Source organism: Panthera onca, chromosome D2 (genome assembly GCF_046562875.1).
Source record: "Panthera onca isolate mPanOnc1 chromosome D2, mPanOnc1 haplotype 2, whole genome shotgun sequence".
Lineage (NCBI taxonomy): Eukaryota > Metazoa > Chordata > Mammalia > Carnivora > Felidae > Panthera > Panthera onca.
Window position 1 is genome coordinate 43793304 of NC_138349.1, and position 14451 is coordinate 43807754.

At 46.0% G+C, this 14451-nt stretch overlaps 1 protein-coding gene across 2 annotated transcripts in view; it reads left to right on the forward strand.

The window, feature by feature from the left end:
• GRID1 (glutamate ionotropic receptor delta type subunit 1) overlaps positions 1 to 14451 on the forward strand; it is a 696363-nt gene that overhangs the window by 641378 nt on the left and 40534 nt on the right. For both annotated transcript variants that reach the window (XM_060642293.3, XM_060642294.3), the window contains exon 13: positions 12034 to 12229. In XM_060642293.3, coding sequence (XP_060498276.1) covers positions 12034 to 12229 — 196 coding nt within the window. The remainder of the gene's footprint in view (positions 1 to 12033; positions 12230 to 14451) is intronic.

Here is a 14451-nt window from a genome sequence, read left to right on the forward strand (position 1 = left end):
ACGCCTGGGTGGCTCAGTCAGTTGAGCATCCGACTTCAGCTCAGGTCATGATCTCTCAGTTGAGGAGTTCGAGCCCCGCGTTGGGCTCTGTGCTGACAGCTCAGATCCTGGAGCCTGCTTCCGATTCTGTGTCTCCCTCTCTCTCTCTGCCTCTCCCCCACTCATGCTCTATCTCTGTCTGTCTCAAAAATAAAGATAAACATTAAAAAAAATTTAGGGGTGCCTGAGTGGCTCAGTTGGTTGAGCCTCCAACTTCGGCTCAGGTCATAATCTCACGGTCTGTGAGTTCAAGGCCTGCGTTGGGCTCTGTGCTGACAGCTCAGAGCCTGGAGCCTACTTCAGATTCTGTGTCTCCCTCTCTCTCTGACCCTCCCCCGTTCATTCTCTGTCTCTCTCTGTCTCAAAAATAAATAAACATTAAAAAAAATTTTTTTAATAAAATAAAAAAAAAAAAAATTAAAGCACATGTGACAGCTTTCTGTGGTAACTTCCCCATTGCCCTGTGCATAGAACGTGCCCTCCTGCCCATCTCACACATTCTCGGATCCTGTGATCAGTACTTCATTTCCCATCATTTTTGAACTTCTATCCCATCATACTGCCCTCTTAGTATTCTATAAGTAATTATGCCCTTGGTCCATCCTTAGTGCTTCTTAGTTATGTTACCATGTCTGCTCCCTTCTAGTAACCTGCTATAGTTCCCAGAGCTTTCATTCTCTCCAAACATCAGTGGTTTGAAAATACAGTCACCTTTGCCCAGAACATCTTTTATTCCTCTCCTCCATGTGTCAGTTTCTGCTTTCTCCTTAAGCCAGAACTTAAGCCTCACCTTTACTGCTAACCCTTGCTCCTCGTCCCCACCCCAGTCTCTCATCTGCTGAGCTTTAGTCAGGTCCACATCTTGTCCCAATAACTCTGAGCTTACTTCTAACAGTGTGTTTTTCATGATATTTTTGATTGTCTGTTTGCTCATTTATCCTGCACACTTGGCTGTGGGCTGCTTGACATTGCTATAGGATGACAATCAAGTGCATGGGTTTTGGGGTCAAGCAGTGCAGAGTGGAAAGACAGCTCTTCCTTCTACTTGCTGCTTCTGTAGCCTTCCATAAGTTACTTAATCTCCTTGAGCCTTGATTTCTTCATCTCTAAAATGGGGGGATAATAATAACTTTATGTGAGAGTATGGCCAAAGTTAATGAAGCAATACAAATGATGTATTAGCACAGTGTCTGGAAGTTAGCATTATTATAGCTTTCTTCTAGCATATCAAGTGACTGACTGCCTGGGAAGCTGACATAATTGAGGGGCTCAGTCAGACATCTGGAAAGGAGAAGAGGGAGGGAAGGACAGTGAAAACAAAAGCCAGCAGAGAGAGAAGAGGCTCAGACTGTTTCTCTGGAGCAGAGGGGGATGCAGGCTGTGCCAGGAGGCAATGAAGGCACCTTCACATCTTCCCGAAGGGCTGCTGTCCTGATTTGCATTTCGGTCACATTCATGACAGCCTCATAATGGATTAAGAGCCCCAGCACTGATATATTAAAGGTTAATGGTGCATCCTGCTTTTGTATTGATTTGTGGCAGCAAATATTTGCGGGTGTTGAGAGCTGGGAGTCTGCCATATTCCTGGCATGGAGGTACGGCCGGCTGGCAGGGCTGTTTGTGCAGGGCTCCCACTGAGCCCAAGGGGCATAGGAGCTGGGTAAGCAGACAGCTGCTGCTTGCAGGGTTCAGGCTCAAGAGGATTCTCTCAGCCAATGCTGATTTCCATTAGATCCACAAAGAAACTGGATCTTGAAGCTTCAGTACCCTGAGGAGGAAGGCTGGGGAGTACCCGGCCCCATCCCTGAGCTCCTTGGTGATTGGTTCCTGGGATAGCTCTGACCACATAGCTCTGTGCTGGGTTTCCTGGCCCAAGGCTACAGTTCTTCTGTTTAAACTCTCAAGCCATCACTATGTCTGCTTCTCTGCAGATGACTAGCCCACACCTGTCCTGAAAGGAGACTGGTCAACTCAAGAAAAAGACCTTTCCAATACAATATACAACCTACACATTTGGAAAGTGATAAAAATGAATTCACTAATATATTATTCATGCACATAATAACCCATGTTTATTAGAGTGTCTACTAAGTGCCAGGCAGTATTGTAGGTAGGGAGGCAAATTATCCCAATTTGGCTGGAACTTACCTAGTTTTAGCACTGAAAGTCCTATGTCCCAGGAAATCTCTCTGCCCTGTGCAAACCAGGATGGTGTGGTCATGCAGTTGTAGGCACTGGTGATATAGCAATAAACCAAACAACCAAGTCCCATTCCAGGGGAAGAACTGACATTCAAAAGCCTGTGATATATTTCTTTGCTTTTATCATATAATTTAAGACGGATGGTATTTTATATAGGGTTGTCAGCAAAGGCCTCACAGAGAGGGTGACATTTGATCAGAGACACAAGACACTGAGAAAGTGAGCCAATTAAAGATGTGAGGGAAGTGTATATCAGGCTGAGGGGAAAACAGCTACAGAAATCCCAAGGCAGGAAGGCAGGGAAGCCATTGTGGTGAGAGCAGAGGTGTTGGGTTCTGACCATGTGGGACTTTTCAGACCTTGTGAGGATTTGGATGCTTCTTTGAGAGATAGGAAGCAATTGGAGGGTTATGGACGAAGAGGTGACATGATTTGACTTAGATATTGAAACGATCATTCCACCTATTCCCTTGAGGAATATTGTAGAGTTAAAGGTGGAGACAGGGAGACCATTAGGGAGATGATCTCAGTATCCACATAAGACACAGAGTGGTGCATGGTGAAGGTGATAAGAAAGCATCTGCTTCTGGATCTCTCTTGATGATAGAAGAGAGCAAATATGCTAAGTTAATATGTGAGATATGCAAGGAAGAGAGGAACAGCAATGATTCCAAAGCTTTCGTCCACAGCATCTCAGAAAATAGTGTTTGTCTGAGATGGACAAAGTAGAGGAAGAACAGGTTTGCTGGTAGATTTTGGGGTTCACAATTCAAGAGCTTGGGTTTGAACGTGTTCTGTCTAGGGACCTATTAGCCATCCAGATGGAGCTGTCAGGTGTGGGCAGTTGCCTAGAGTCAATGGGGTGGGTCAGGGCTGGGGTGGTCCACTGGAGGCATCAATGTATAGATGTATTTACAGCCAACTGACTTGACCAAATCATGGGGAAAGGGATGTCACTAGAGAAGAGAGGGAATCTATTGGCTGCACGTGGGACACCCCAAGATTCAGAGTGTGGGAAGAGAAGAAGAAGTAGAAAGGAGAGGAATAAGGAGGCACTTGCAAGGTGAGAGAACTAAGAGTGATGTCCAGAAGCCAAATGAGGGAATGTCTTCAGGAAGGACAGAGTGATCAAGTTTGTCAAATTCTGCTGGTTGGGGTAGAGTGTGGAGTGGGAAATGGCCACCATATTTGGGAGATCATCAATGACTTTGACAAAAACAGCTTCAGTTCAGTGCTGAAATGAAAACTTAACCAAGGTAGGTTCATGAAAAATGGGAACAGAGAAATGGAGACTCTTAACATAGATGACTCTCCAGAAGAACTGGAGAGTGGTTGGAGAAGGGTATGATTTCAAAGAACGAGTTTTTGTTTTTTGGGGTTTTGTTTCGTTTTGTTTTGTTTTGTTTTTAAAGATAGAAGATGTATGTGTTTTCATGCTGATGGAAATGATCCGTAGAGAGAGGCAATTTCATGATGTTGGAGATAGAGGTGACAACTGGAAGAGCAATGTATTTGAGAAGGCAAGGAAGTGTGGGCTCCAGGAGATAGACACAGTATGACAGAAATAGGAGCAAGGACTGACCACCATTTTAAACGTTGGGCCAGCAGGTATTCAGTGGTTTTAGGAAAGAAAGTTCTTTATAAAGAAGCAAAGTTCTCTACTGATTGCATCTACTGTCTTAAGAAATGGGAAGTGGGGTCATGGTCTGAGAGTCATCTAAGAGAGTGAGAGGATGAATTGGGCAGGGGAGTTTGGAAGCACACCAGGCTGCATGAGGGTCTACTTGAGGTTAGCAGTTGTGCTTCTAAAGTTAGACCCATCACTGTGCTGGTATCCAGCCTGGATTTTTTTTCTCCATCATATTCAGCTATAAGCACAGAGTTGTTTTAAACCAGAATTGATTATTTCAGGAAACACAAAGTCAGCACCTGTTGTCTGTTAGACCATATGTGGAGTGACAGGGATCTGGACGTGGACAGAGTCCAGCCCCAAGGGAGCTCACTGTTGAGGTGGGGAGCAGACATGTTGATGGACACATGAAGTCCAAAGGGGTAGATGCAAAGATAGGCTACCCTGGGAACACAAGAATGGGGCCTGGATCCAGGAGGATCTATTCTTCCTACTGGAGATGTCAGCTGAAATGATTCCTGGAGGGCGGGTGGGTTTTAGTCCAATGAGGAAGGCAGGGCACAGCATGGTGGACAGATAATGAGCCCAGGGGAAGGCTTGGAGGCCTGAGAAGAGGCTAGAGACGATGGATCTGGAATGCAGGAGGCATCGAGACTGAGCATCTTTTGCCAATGGTATTGCCCTGGTTTTGACTTAGTGGAGGATATGGACGTTCAGCCTCTGACACATGCCAGGGCCTCAGTTTGCTACCCGGCTCAGCAGCATCTGACCCAGGCTGAGGTGATAGTCACAGCCCATCCCTCAGGACCTGTCACTGAGCCCTGCTCACTTACAGGGTACAGACTGAGTTTCCCAAATCTGAAACACATGACCACATATGCCTTCCTTTCAGAAACTTTGGCTGCCAGGGTACCAGACCTGAGCTCAATCCAGAAGATGCACCCATGAGGGAAATTTCAGACTGCCTTGGTGAGGGAGCCTCAGTCCTAATGGGCTCTGGATTCTCAGGATGGCTCAGGCCTTTCTGGGTTAGGCTGGGCATTTTCATCTTGTTCTGGGGACTGAAGATACAACTATCAGAGCCCCTTGGAGCCTGCTTCTCATAGCCAGAAGGGCAGGTATTTGATGAGGTAGGAGAGGAGCCCCTCTCCTCGCAGTGGATCTGGACCATGCTGGGCAGTTGGCAGAGGGGGTGGACACGGAGGACAAGGACAGCACACAGTTAAGTTCCCAAGGCCCAGAGCTGTCACTTAGGTAGCAGAAGGATTTTTAATTTTTAAGGATTTGCGTTCTGTTTACAATGTAATTAAAAACGCAAATTTTATAGAAACACATTTGTAAAAAGTGGAAATCTCACAACTGTTCAGGGCTTATTCCCCCTGTGTTTATTCTTATATTTATTTACATTTATTAATGGTTACTTTTTACCAGAATGCAGATCGGCTGTATACAAATACATTTTTTCCTAGCAGTTTAGTTTGGGCATCTTTTTATTTCCATAGCATTCAAAAACATGGACTATGGAAAGAAAGCGGTGTGGAGGGAAGGTTGGGGAGGGAGAGGAGTGTGGCTCTGCTGGGTACTCAGTACATGCCAGGCCCTGTGTGGCTGGCCCCAGGGCTCATATTTGAAGAAGGGCTTTGTGGCCTTCTATATCCTATAAGTGCGTGTCTTCCTGTCATGAGCTACACCGCCCTCATCCTGATGGGTCATTAAATGTCCTCAGAGGGTTCCCCACCTGGGATTCAGAACTGCAGTCACTCTCATGACTGACTGGATACAAAAGAGTGTGTGTGATGCCCCCGCCTCAACTTCCTCCAAGCTTCCATGATGGGCCCTGGCAAATGTTGAGGGTGCTGTTCCTGAGGAGGAGACAGATTTCCAGCCTGCCAGCCTCTGCTCTTGGAAGGCACATCTTCTCCAGGTCTTGTCCCACCCACAAGGTGGGACACAAGCACCCTCAAAGTGCTGGAGAAGTACATGCCCTCAGTGTGAACTCCAATGGCTAAAACGCCCCCTACACCCTTGATCTAATCTCGTCCTCCATTATTTTCCATAATTCTTACTCTGCTTTATTAATCTTCATAGTACTTTTGATCACTGGATACATGACATTGGAAGTCTGCTGACTACGCCCCCACAGGCCACATCAGCAGCCTGCAAACTACACTGTTTTTCTTTTTTGAAACATTTTTAGTGTTCTAAAACACACACACACACACACACACACACACACACACACAAAAAAAAAAAAACCAAGGGATATGTGACAGATTCGTATGTGGCCCTTATTGCCCACATATGTAAAATTGTTCCTTTCCAGAAAGCGTGCTGACCCTGGCATTCCATCTGTTTTTGTTGTTGTTCATATGTTTGTTTCTGTCTCCCTACCTCTACCACATAAATGCCCCAGAAGCAGGAACTTGGTGTTGTTCATGCTGTATCCCTCACCTAGAGCAGTGTTCGACACAAGCAGATGCTTAGAAAAGGTGTTTTGGGATGAATCAGTGGAAACATGAAGACACCTGTGAAGCCTTTCAGAGCCCAAGGTTGAGAGGCATCTCAGAGTATGTCAGCCTTCTTCCGAGGTCCTGTCCACCTTAACGGCCCCAGGTGTGGGGGAGGAGAGACCAGGAAAGGTGGCAAAGCCTCGGGTAGGAGAACACTGCATGAGAGAGGAACCAGAGAGGCTGGAGGCACAGGGGGAAGCCCTGGTGAAGAGACTGAGGAGGGGCAGACAAATGGTGGGGAGTTGAGAGCACTGGTCCTGCAAGCAGCCTGTGGAAACCTAGCCAGGCCATCCCAAATGACTCAGGTAGCATCATCTCTTGTAGAGTCAAACAAAAGCAATAGAAAAAGGAGGCTGCTGGGATGATCATCAAGGCATCTGTGGGCTTTAGTTCATGCAGCTTCACATTAGGATGAGCGTCCCCACCCTCCCATGCCTTTTGGGTCACTCCACTATTTTCTTTGCTTTTTCAAGGAAGAATAATAGGGCTTTGGGATTTAGATTTACCAGGCCTGTGATTATGGCAAGCCCACAACTGTTAAAATCTGTTTTACATATACTGTATATTGATTCTGCTCCTGTTACAAGTGTATTTATCTCCATTGCTAACATAAATATTTCTGTAACATGCAAAGATGTATTTATAAATTCTGTATTATTGATTTTTTTCATGTGGCAAACACATTTATCTCTTTGTTAATGAAAACATATCTAGGAAATAGTAAGATTGATTTATGGAGAAAGGTATGGGGAGGGAGGTGGTGCCGAGCTGGGTAGACTGTCCTTGGCCACAGCTGAAGGAGATGTTGTGGGACTTCCAGAAAGTGCGTGTGCATGTTTATTTGGAGGAAACTGCTCTCAGAGACAAAGGATGTTTGCAAAGTCTTTCTGCAAGGCAGTCTTGTGTGTTTGTAGGAGTCAGCTATGCTTTCAGCTAGGGGAGACTCCCAAAATTAGCATCCGGGCCAGGAGATATAAAGAAGCATCTCCCATTGGTCTCAAACTCAGTTTCCATAGGGCACAACTGAGTGAAAGGTACGGGCTCAAAAGTAGGCTTGGAGGAAAGGCTAAGCCTTGCCATGGAAGGATTCCAACACTACAGGTTGTTAAAAGATGAGAAAGTAAGGAGATAAGCAGTAGACTACAGGGAGCTAGGGTCAGCTGCAGAATGTGCATGCTTGCAATGTGGCACTTCATTAGTGAATGCAAACCCAGACAGGGCAGCCTGGCGAAGATTCTTTTAAAGACTTCCTTCCATAATACAGGCAATGGTGTTATAAAACCATATGGTGTCACGTGGTAGCTACATCTGTGGTGAGCATAGCCTAATGCATAGAGTTGTTGAATCACTATGTCATACACCTGAAACTAATGTAACATTGTGCGTCAACTATACTTCAATAAAAATAAATAAATAAAGACATCCCGCCCCAGAAGCTTCCCTCACCCAGGCACTTACTAATTTCTCGGGAAAAACCTCTGCTAGGCAGTTCCCATCATGGTTCACAAAAACAAGGGTCCATATGGCCTGCCAAAGGAGTTTTGGTGTCTCCATGCTTACTCTGGATTCAGAATTCCTCAGGTTGTCACTCTAGGCATCTTGGGTACCTAAAATGTGTACTGTTCACAAGGCAACCCATTGGATGCTGATGAGGAGGAATTTGCATGTACCTTGGCAATAACATGGAAGCAAGAAACTCGACCACAGGCCTCTTACTAGGAAGGCAAATGGGCAGATGCCAAGGCAGGCTTCAATCTCATGAACGTAGAAAAGTCTAAAAAAGCTGCCTGTCCTCGGTTGCTTCCATCCAGGTGTGACCATCCCAGCCCCAACCCTGATTAGTCCTTTATACTGTTCTCTGTTTTGACCATTTGAACTGCTTATTGACAGCCTAACAGAAGGGCCACCATTTTTAAACATTGACCATGCACCAGACCTATGTCTGTGATCCTTAATCTTCACCAAATTTGTGAGAAAAGTATGAGTGAATAAAACTAGGGTCTCAGTAGGTGATTCTGAAACCTGCACATGCACCACACTCACCTGGAGGGCTGAAAAAGTATATAGATTGCTGAGTACCACCCCTAAATTTCTGATTCAGTAGTACTGGGATAGGCCCAAGAACTTGCATTTCTTCAAGGACCCTGGGTGATGCTGATGCTGTGACTCTGAGGACCATTCTTCGAGAACTACTGGTCTACCTCAAACAGCTAAGGTATCCACAGGCAGGATTCACACCCATATCTGCATGATTCCAACACTGCATTGTGTTAGCTGATATGAATTGCCCCATGGTGTGTGTTCCAGATGGGCCACCAGGGCCTTCTCAGGTCATATCTTGTCTTAGTGGAACACCTTACCCCTTGATTCTCCATCTAGCTACCTCTACCCATCTTTCATGGCTCAGTTAACATTTTCTCTTCTACGAAGTCTTTCCTTAACTCTGGCCATAGCCAGCTGCACCTCCCCTTTGCTTCCAGGGTCCCCCATGCAGAGCTCTATGTCAGCTCTCTCATGTTGTTTAGTGACTACTGTTTTACTCCTCTGACCATTCTCCCATCCCTCACTGTGAACCCCATGAGGATGCCTGCCATTCATTCCTTGCTGTGTGTGCCACGGTGCCTTACCAAGTGGCTATTCAGCAACTGTTGGTGGGACAACTGCTTGAATGACTCTAACCAGTTGTCAGCATGCATGATTGAGGTTTATAGACATAGCACCAGTGATGGGCAGATCTTCATCTCTCTGTGTTGAGGGTGCAGGGACCCTTTCTAGAAGTCATTGCTGAAGAGACTACTTTGAGAAACATGCTAAATTAAGTGTGTTAGTGATGTCTTCTCCAAGCTAAGCATCCCTTGCTTGTTCAGATGGGTGTGCTATCTGATGTGCACATCTGTCTTTCCCTGACTGCCAGTGTTGGCTCGGAGCCTGGTTGGCCCATTGCACCTATACTCTTTCATTCCTCCCCCTTTCAAAACTGATGAGAGGATGAGTGCCCCAAGGAAATGATGGCTTTGGTGTATGAAGAGTGGAGTCCTCCTGCCTAAACCTCTGAATGTTTTGATAGTGTTATTTACACAGAAGTATGGTGGAAGTACCTACTGTGTGCTGGGCATGTTAGTGAGCTTGGAAACTTTCCTTGAAAGAGTGTGTGTGCATCTGAGATAGGAGAGATCCCTCTGCATGGACTCATGGCTATGAAAGATGATATATGGAGGCCATGGGGCTGAGCCATGAGGCTGGCACAGCAAAAGGAGGTGGTGTTTGGGGGCGGGAGCAGTGAGGTCTACTGGGACAGAAATGGACATGAAGCCATAAACATTTGGGCTGCCTACTTGTCATCCAGAGATGATCCCTGAGCCTCTGGCCAGGGGCACCGTCATGAATAAATACTAAGAGGCGAGAGAAAATCTCCATTTCAAATGTGGGGATGGAACAGTAGTGCTGAGCTCCTTGGCAGTTACGCATTCATTCCATACTCATGGAAACTGCAGTAATTTAGAGCAGTTCAGTATTTAGACTCAACTGTGTAATTCATCTTGATGTTTCCCATTCATCAAAGCCTTGTGTTTGTTTGTATTACCATGAGAAAAATAAAAAACGTGGGAAAAAAGATCCCCCCTTCCTTTCATTACAGGCAAATTACGACAGAGTTACAACCCTTGGGGCCCTTCAAGCAAAGGAACATCTTGCTTCAATTAGATATAAATAATGAACAATAATTAGAAAGATTTCTTCATCGAATTTGTTATTTTGTGTTTCCTTTCATCTGTAATGTATTGAAACAAACACTGAGCTCTGTTTCTGGGCCATGTAGCAGGGCCTAAAGGAACTCCATGGAGTGCATCTCCAAAGCAGGAAGAAGCACCCATTTTTGGCTCCTCTGTGTGCATGTTGTGAAGACTGGTGTCAGCCCTGGATCCAGTGCCATGGATGTAAAAAGGAGGCTGCCTCAGCTCTAGTTCTCCAGATTCCTATAGTCTACCATGCAGAATAATTGCTACTAGTTACTGGCCACTCAGTTTGCGTCAGGCGCTGCTTTACAAGCTAAACACACGTTATTTCACTTAGTCTTAACAGTAGCCCTCTGCCACGAGCTCTACTTCTAGCCCTGTTTTAAGTGTTTTGGAAACTGAGGCACAGAGAGTTTAGCTAACCTGCCAGTCCTGCGGTATCAGTGCTGGTGGAGACAGGAGGTAAGGCAGGTGGTTGGACTCCAGAAATGTTGCTTCCTCTCACTCTGGGATGCTGTTCTCTCAAATCACAGTGATATTATGCAGCCATAGAAACCGTACAAAGTATAGAGATGGCACAGGGAGGTGATGGCTTCACATGGGGAAGGGAGGCACCCAGATCTTCAGGGTGTCTGCAGAAGAATATCTGGTGGATGAGTGAGATAAACGGGTTCCAGGCTGAGGAAGCACCATGGTCTGGTGCCATAGATGGGGACTGTGTGGGATTTCTCGTTTCAGCATTGGCTGTGGAGTTGCATGGAGGCAGGGGCAGCAGCTGGAGATGAGACCAGAAGATGGAGGGTTGGGTAGATCAGGTCGAGAAGATGGGATCTCCTCGTGGAAACGGTGACTCATGGAGAAGTGGGGATGATGATCCTTGTTGTTACAAAGGAGAAACAGATTTCTAGAAGAGAAATAAAGAGTGATTTAGTTGGAGCCTGGAGAGAGAGGCTGGCTCACCACAAAGCATTTGGGGATTTTTTTTTTTTGCCAGTTTATTCTATATGTGGCATTCTCTCAACACACTGAACCAGGTGATGCTCACTTAAGGCAAGTGAGAGCTTCGTGCCAATTGGTCCTTCCTGGTCTATTTTCCTACCCCCAAGAAAGCCTCTCCTTGACCCCTAGCTCAGACATCTGCTGGTGGGCCTTCCCGATGCACTCTCCACCTCCAACATGCACCTGACTTGAACTACCTGCTTCTCCTTCATGTACAATAAACCCAAGGCTCTTGGAAATGCTTTGATTTATCTCCACCATCTTTCAATAATAGCACCTAAAAATCAAGAGAATTCATATAAAAATCCAGTTTTCTTTCTTTATTAGAAGGCAAACTGAGGGGTAATGCTTAAAGTGCAACAATGGGTGGAACTCTAGAAGAGCCACAAGTTTTGGAGGGGACATGCATATTCACTGGCACCACCTGAGTGTGTGCCTCTGCCCACACCAGTTCTAAGTGTCAGGGACTAGTCATCATCATCCATGTTGCCAACATGTATTTCCTTCCTGTGCCATAGGCATTGGAGTTGGAGACCTTTAGTATCCAGCTTCCCGTGTTGCCCTGTCTCCTATATTGTGATTGTCTGTCTATATATTTCTCTGGCTAGACTAGAAGCTCCTTGAGGGCAGGGATGATGTCTTATTCATCCTTTTGCCCCTTGATCTCAGCACAGGACCTGGTTTTAGGTATTCAATAACCTTACTGAATTAATCTACACTGAAGAAACATAACTGTGGTAGAATTAGGCCCTGATAAGTCATGCTCTGGGCTGAGAAACTCGAGCTATTTGAAGTTGGAAGCGATGAATGTGGATAGCGGGCCACAGCTGGTCTCGGTCCTCAGGAGGACTTTACAGCCCATTTATATCCCTGCAGTGTGCAACATGTACACATGCTCCACTGCCTTTTTGCATTTCAGGACATTCCAGGACCTCTCCAAACAAGTTGATATGTCTTACGGTACCGTCCGGGATTCTGCTGTGTATGAGTACTTCCGAGCCAAGGGCACCAACCCCCTGGAACAAGACAGCACATTTGCTGAACTCTGGAGGACCATCAGCAAGAACGGAGGGGCTGACAACTGTGTGTCCAGCCCTTCGGAAGGCATCAGGAAGGTAGGTGAGAGCTGGCCACCTAGCCACATGTGTGCTATGACTGGCTGTGGGCACCATCGTCTCCAAGGTAGGAGACACCTTCTCAGAGCAACTCCTTTGAGTAGCCCTGTCATCTACAGGGTGATCATCTTCAGCCAGTTTGATAGAAATTTCTCACAGGCATCTGAGTGTCCATAGGAGATGCACACATTCTTTAGGTAGATGCCCATTCTTGGCAACAGAAGCAGAGGGGCTGCTCATTAAGTATATTCTAAGTTTCCAAAGGGTCAGTGAAGAGCAGGCAGAGTAAGCCCCCACATATGGACCTCCTTCCTCATGGGCCCATAGGATGGTAGCCCTGAGGAGCCTGCGCATCCCAAGCGAGAACACCCAGCAAAAGCAGAAGCTGAGGACCAGTTAAGAGGTGGAGGGACTGAAGGGACAAGGTTGAGGAGAGGGTGAGCACACTGTGGGCAGCTGGGGGTTAGAAAGGGGAAGACCACACCTAAGGGGCAGAAGGCCCAGAGCAAGGGCTGGCCAGTTGGGCCTGTCTGTGGAACTGTGCTTTGGAAAAGAGGTGTTCTTAGGGGATGGTGGTGAGGGCAGCAAACCTAGGATGGAGGCCATAGTGGGGGAAACTGACAGAGAGCAGGGAGCAAGGAAGCCAGGGCCAGAGAGAAGAAGGACATAGTAGCAACCGTCATTCTTCGGCAGTGGGTTAGACTCTGCTCATTTATTTCATTTAATTGCCCACAATGGCCTGAATTAATCATTGTTATCCCATTGTACAGGTGAGGATCAGAGATGTGGGGTCACACTCGTAGTTAGGTCCTGATGCCTGGGGTTCCAGGCTGTGTTTGGCATTTACCCATTGTATGCTGCAAAGCCCCTAGGGGTCAGTGAGGAGGAAGGTGGTAGGATGAAGGCAGGTGTCCTCTAAGGATGCTACTGGTGGTAGTATCCTGCTATCCAGTGACCCTCACATGCGGTGCCTACTGTCCCGGAGGTCCCTAGTGAATGGTGTAAGAAAGACGTGCACCTGTGGCTAGGACTCCTGCCTCTGAGCAGACGGGCATTCCACCCTGCCTCAACATCTCCTCTTCTCCCTTCTGTTCTCACAGAGCAGTTAGCTCATGATGGCTTCTCCTTGTAATTTAGCCACGTGAAACAGTAGAAAGCGTCTGGGCTCTGAAGCCTGACACACTTGGGTGTGAATGCCAGCTCTGTGCTAACCAACTATGTGAATGGAGCACACTGCTCTTCCTGTCTGGAACCTCTCAGAGTTGAGAGAGGCCCTTTGGAGGTCTCCTTAGAAAGGTAAAATATTCAGGGGTGCCTGGGTGGCTCAGTTAGTTAAGCATCTGACTTCGGCTCAGGTCATGATCTCACGGTTTGTGAGTTCGAGCCCCACGTCGGGCTCTGTGCTGACAGCTCGGAGCCTGGAGCCTGCTTCGGATTCTGTGTCTCCCTCTCTCTCTGCTCCTCCCCCACTTATGCTCTGTCTCTCTCTCCTTCAAAAATAAATAAAAATATTTAAAAAAAATTTTTTTAAAAGGTAAAATTTTCAAAATTATATGTTATGGTAAATTTTGAATGTTTACGTTGAACCAAGTGATACCTTAACAAAAATAATAGGCTGCAATGTAAATATGCTATCCCCATGCTTACGAGATTTATTAAAATCTCTTTGTTTTTAGTGATTTACAAAGGATGGCACTCTAACCTCGAGCTGCCAGGTCTTCCTTCATCCCTAATAAGTGACTCTCTGTGGTTGTAGGTGACCTCATTTGGAAGTAATGAATACAAAGTTGACTTAAGGCTTTTTATGAATGTAAGGCCTGGGCCAAATGGCCTTTGAGTTTCCGCTCTCTGCTTTCTTTGTCTCTCATAGACAGCCAATACTCCCATCCATATAGCATTTTTATGAAGATTCATTGCAACAGTGCTACAAAAAGTACTTCTTAGAAAAGATGGCTACTTTTGACTTTATTAAACTTCCATTTGTCGTAAGACACTTTAAAGAAAATAAAAAGACAAGTCGCACACTGGGAGAGGATCTTTACAACGTGTTATCACCAATGTAGGATTAATATCAAGATGAGAGGAAGAACTTTTATAAAAGTAAGAAAAATTAAAACAGTTTAACAGAAAAATGGGCAAAAGACTTGCACGGGCCTTTCACAGAAGAGGGAATGCATATGGCCAGTAATTATAGGAGGAGATATTCAAAATCATTAGTGGTC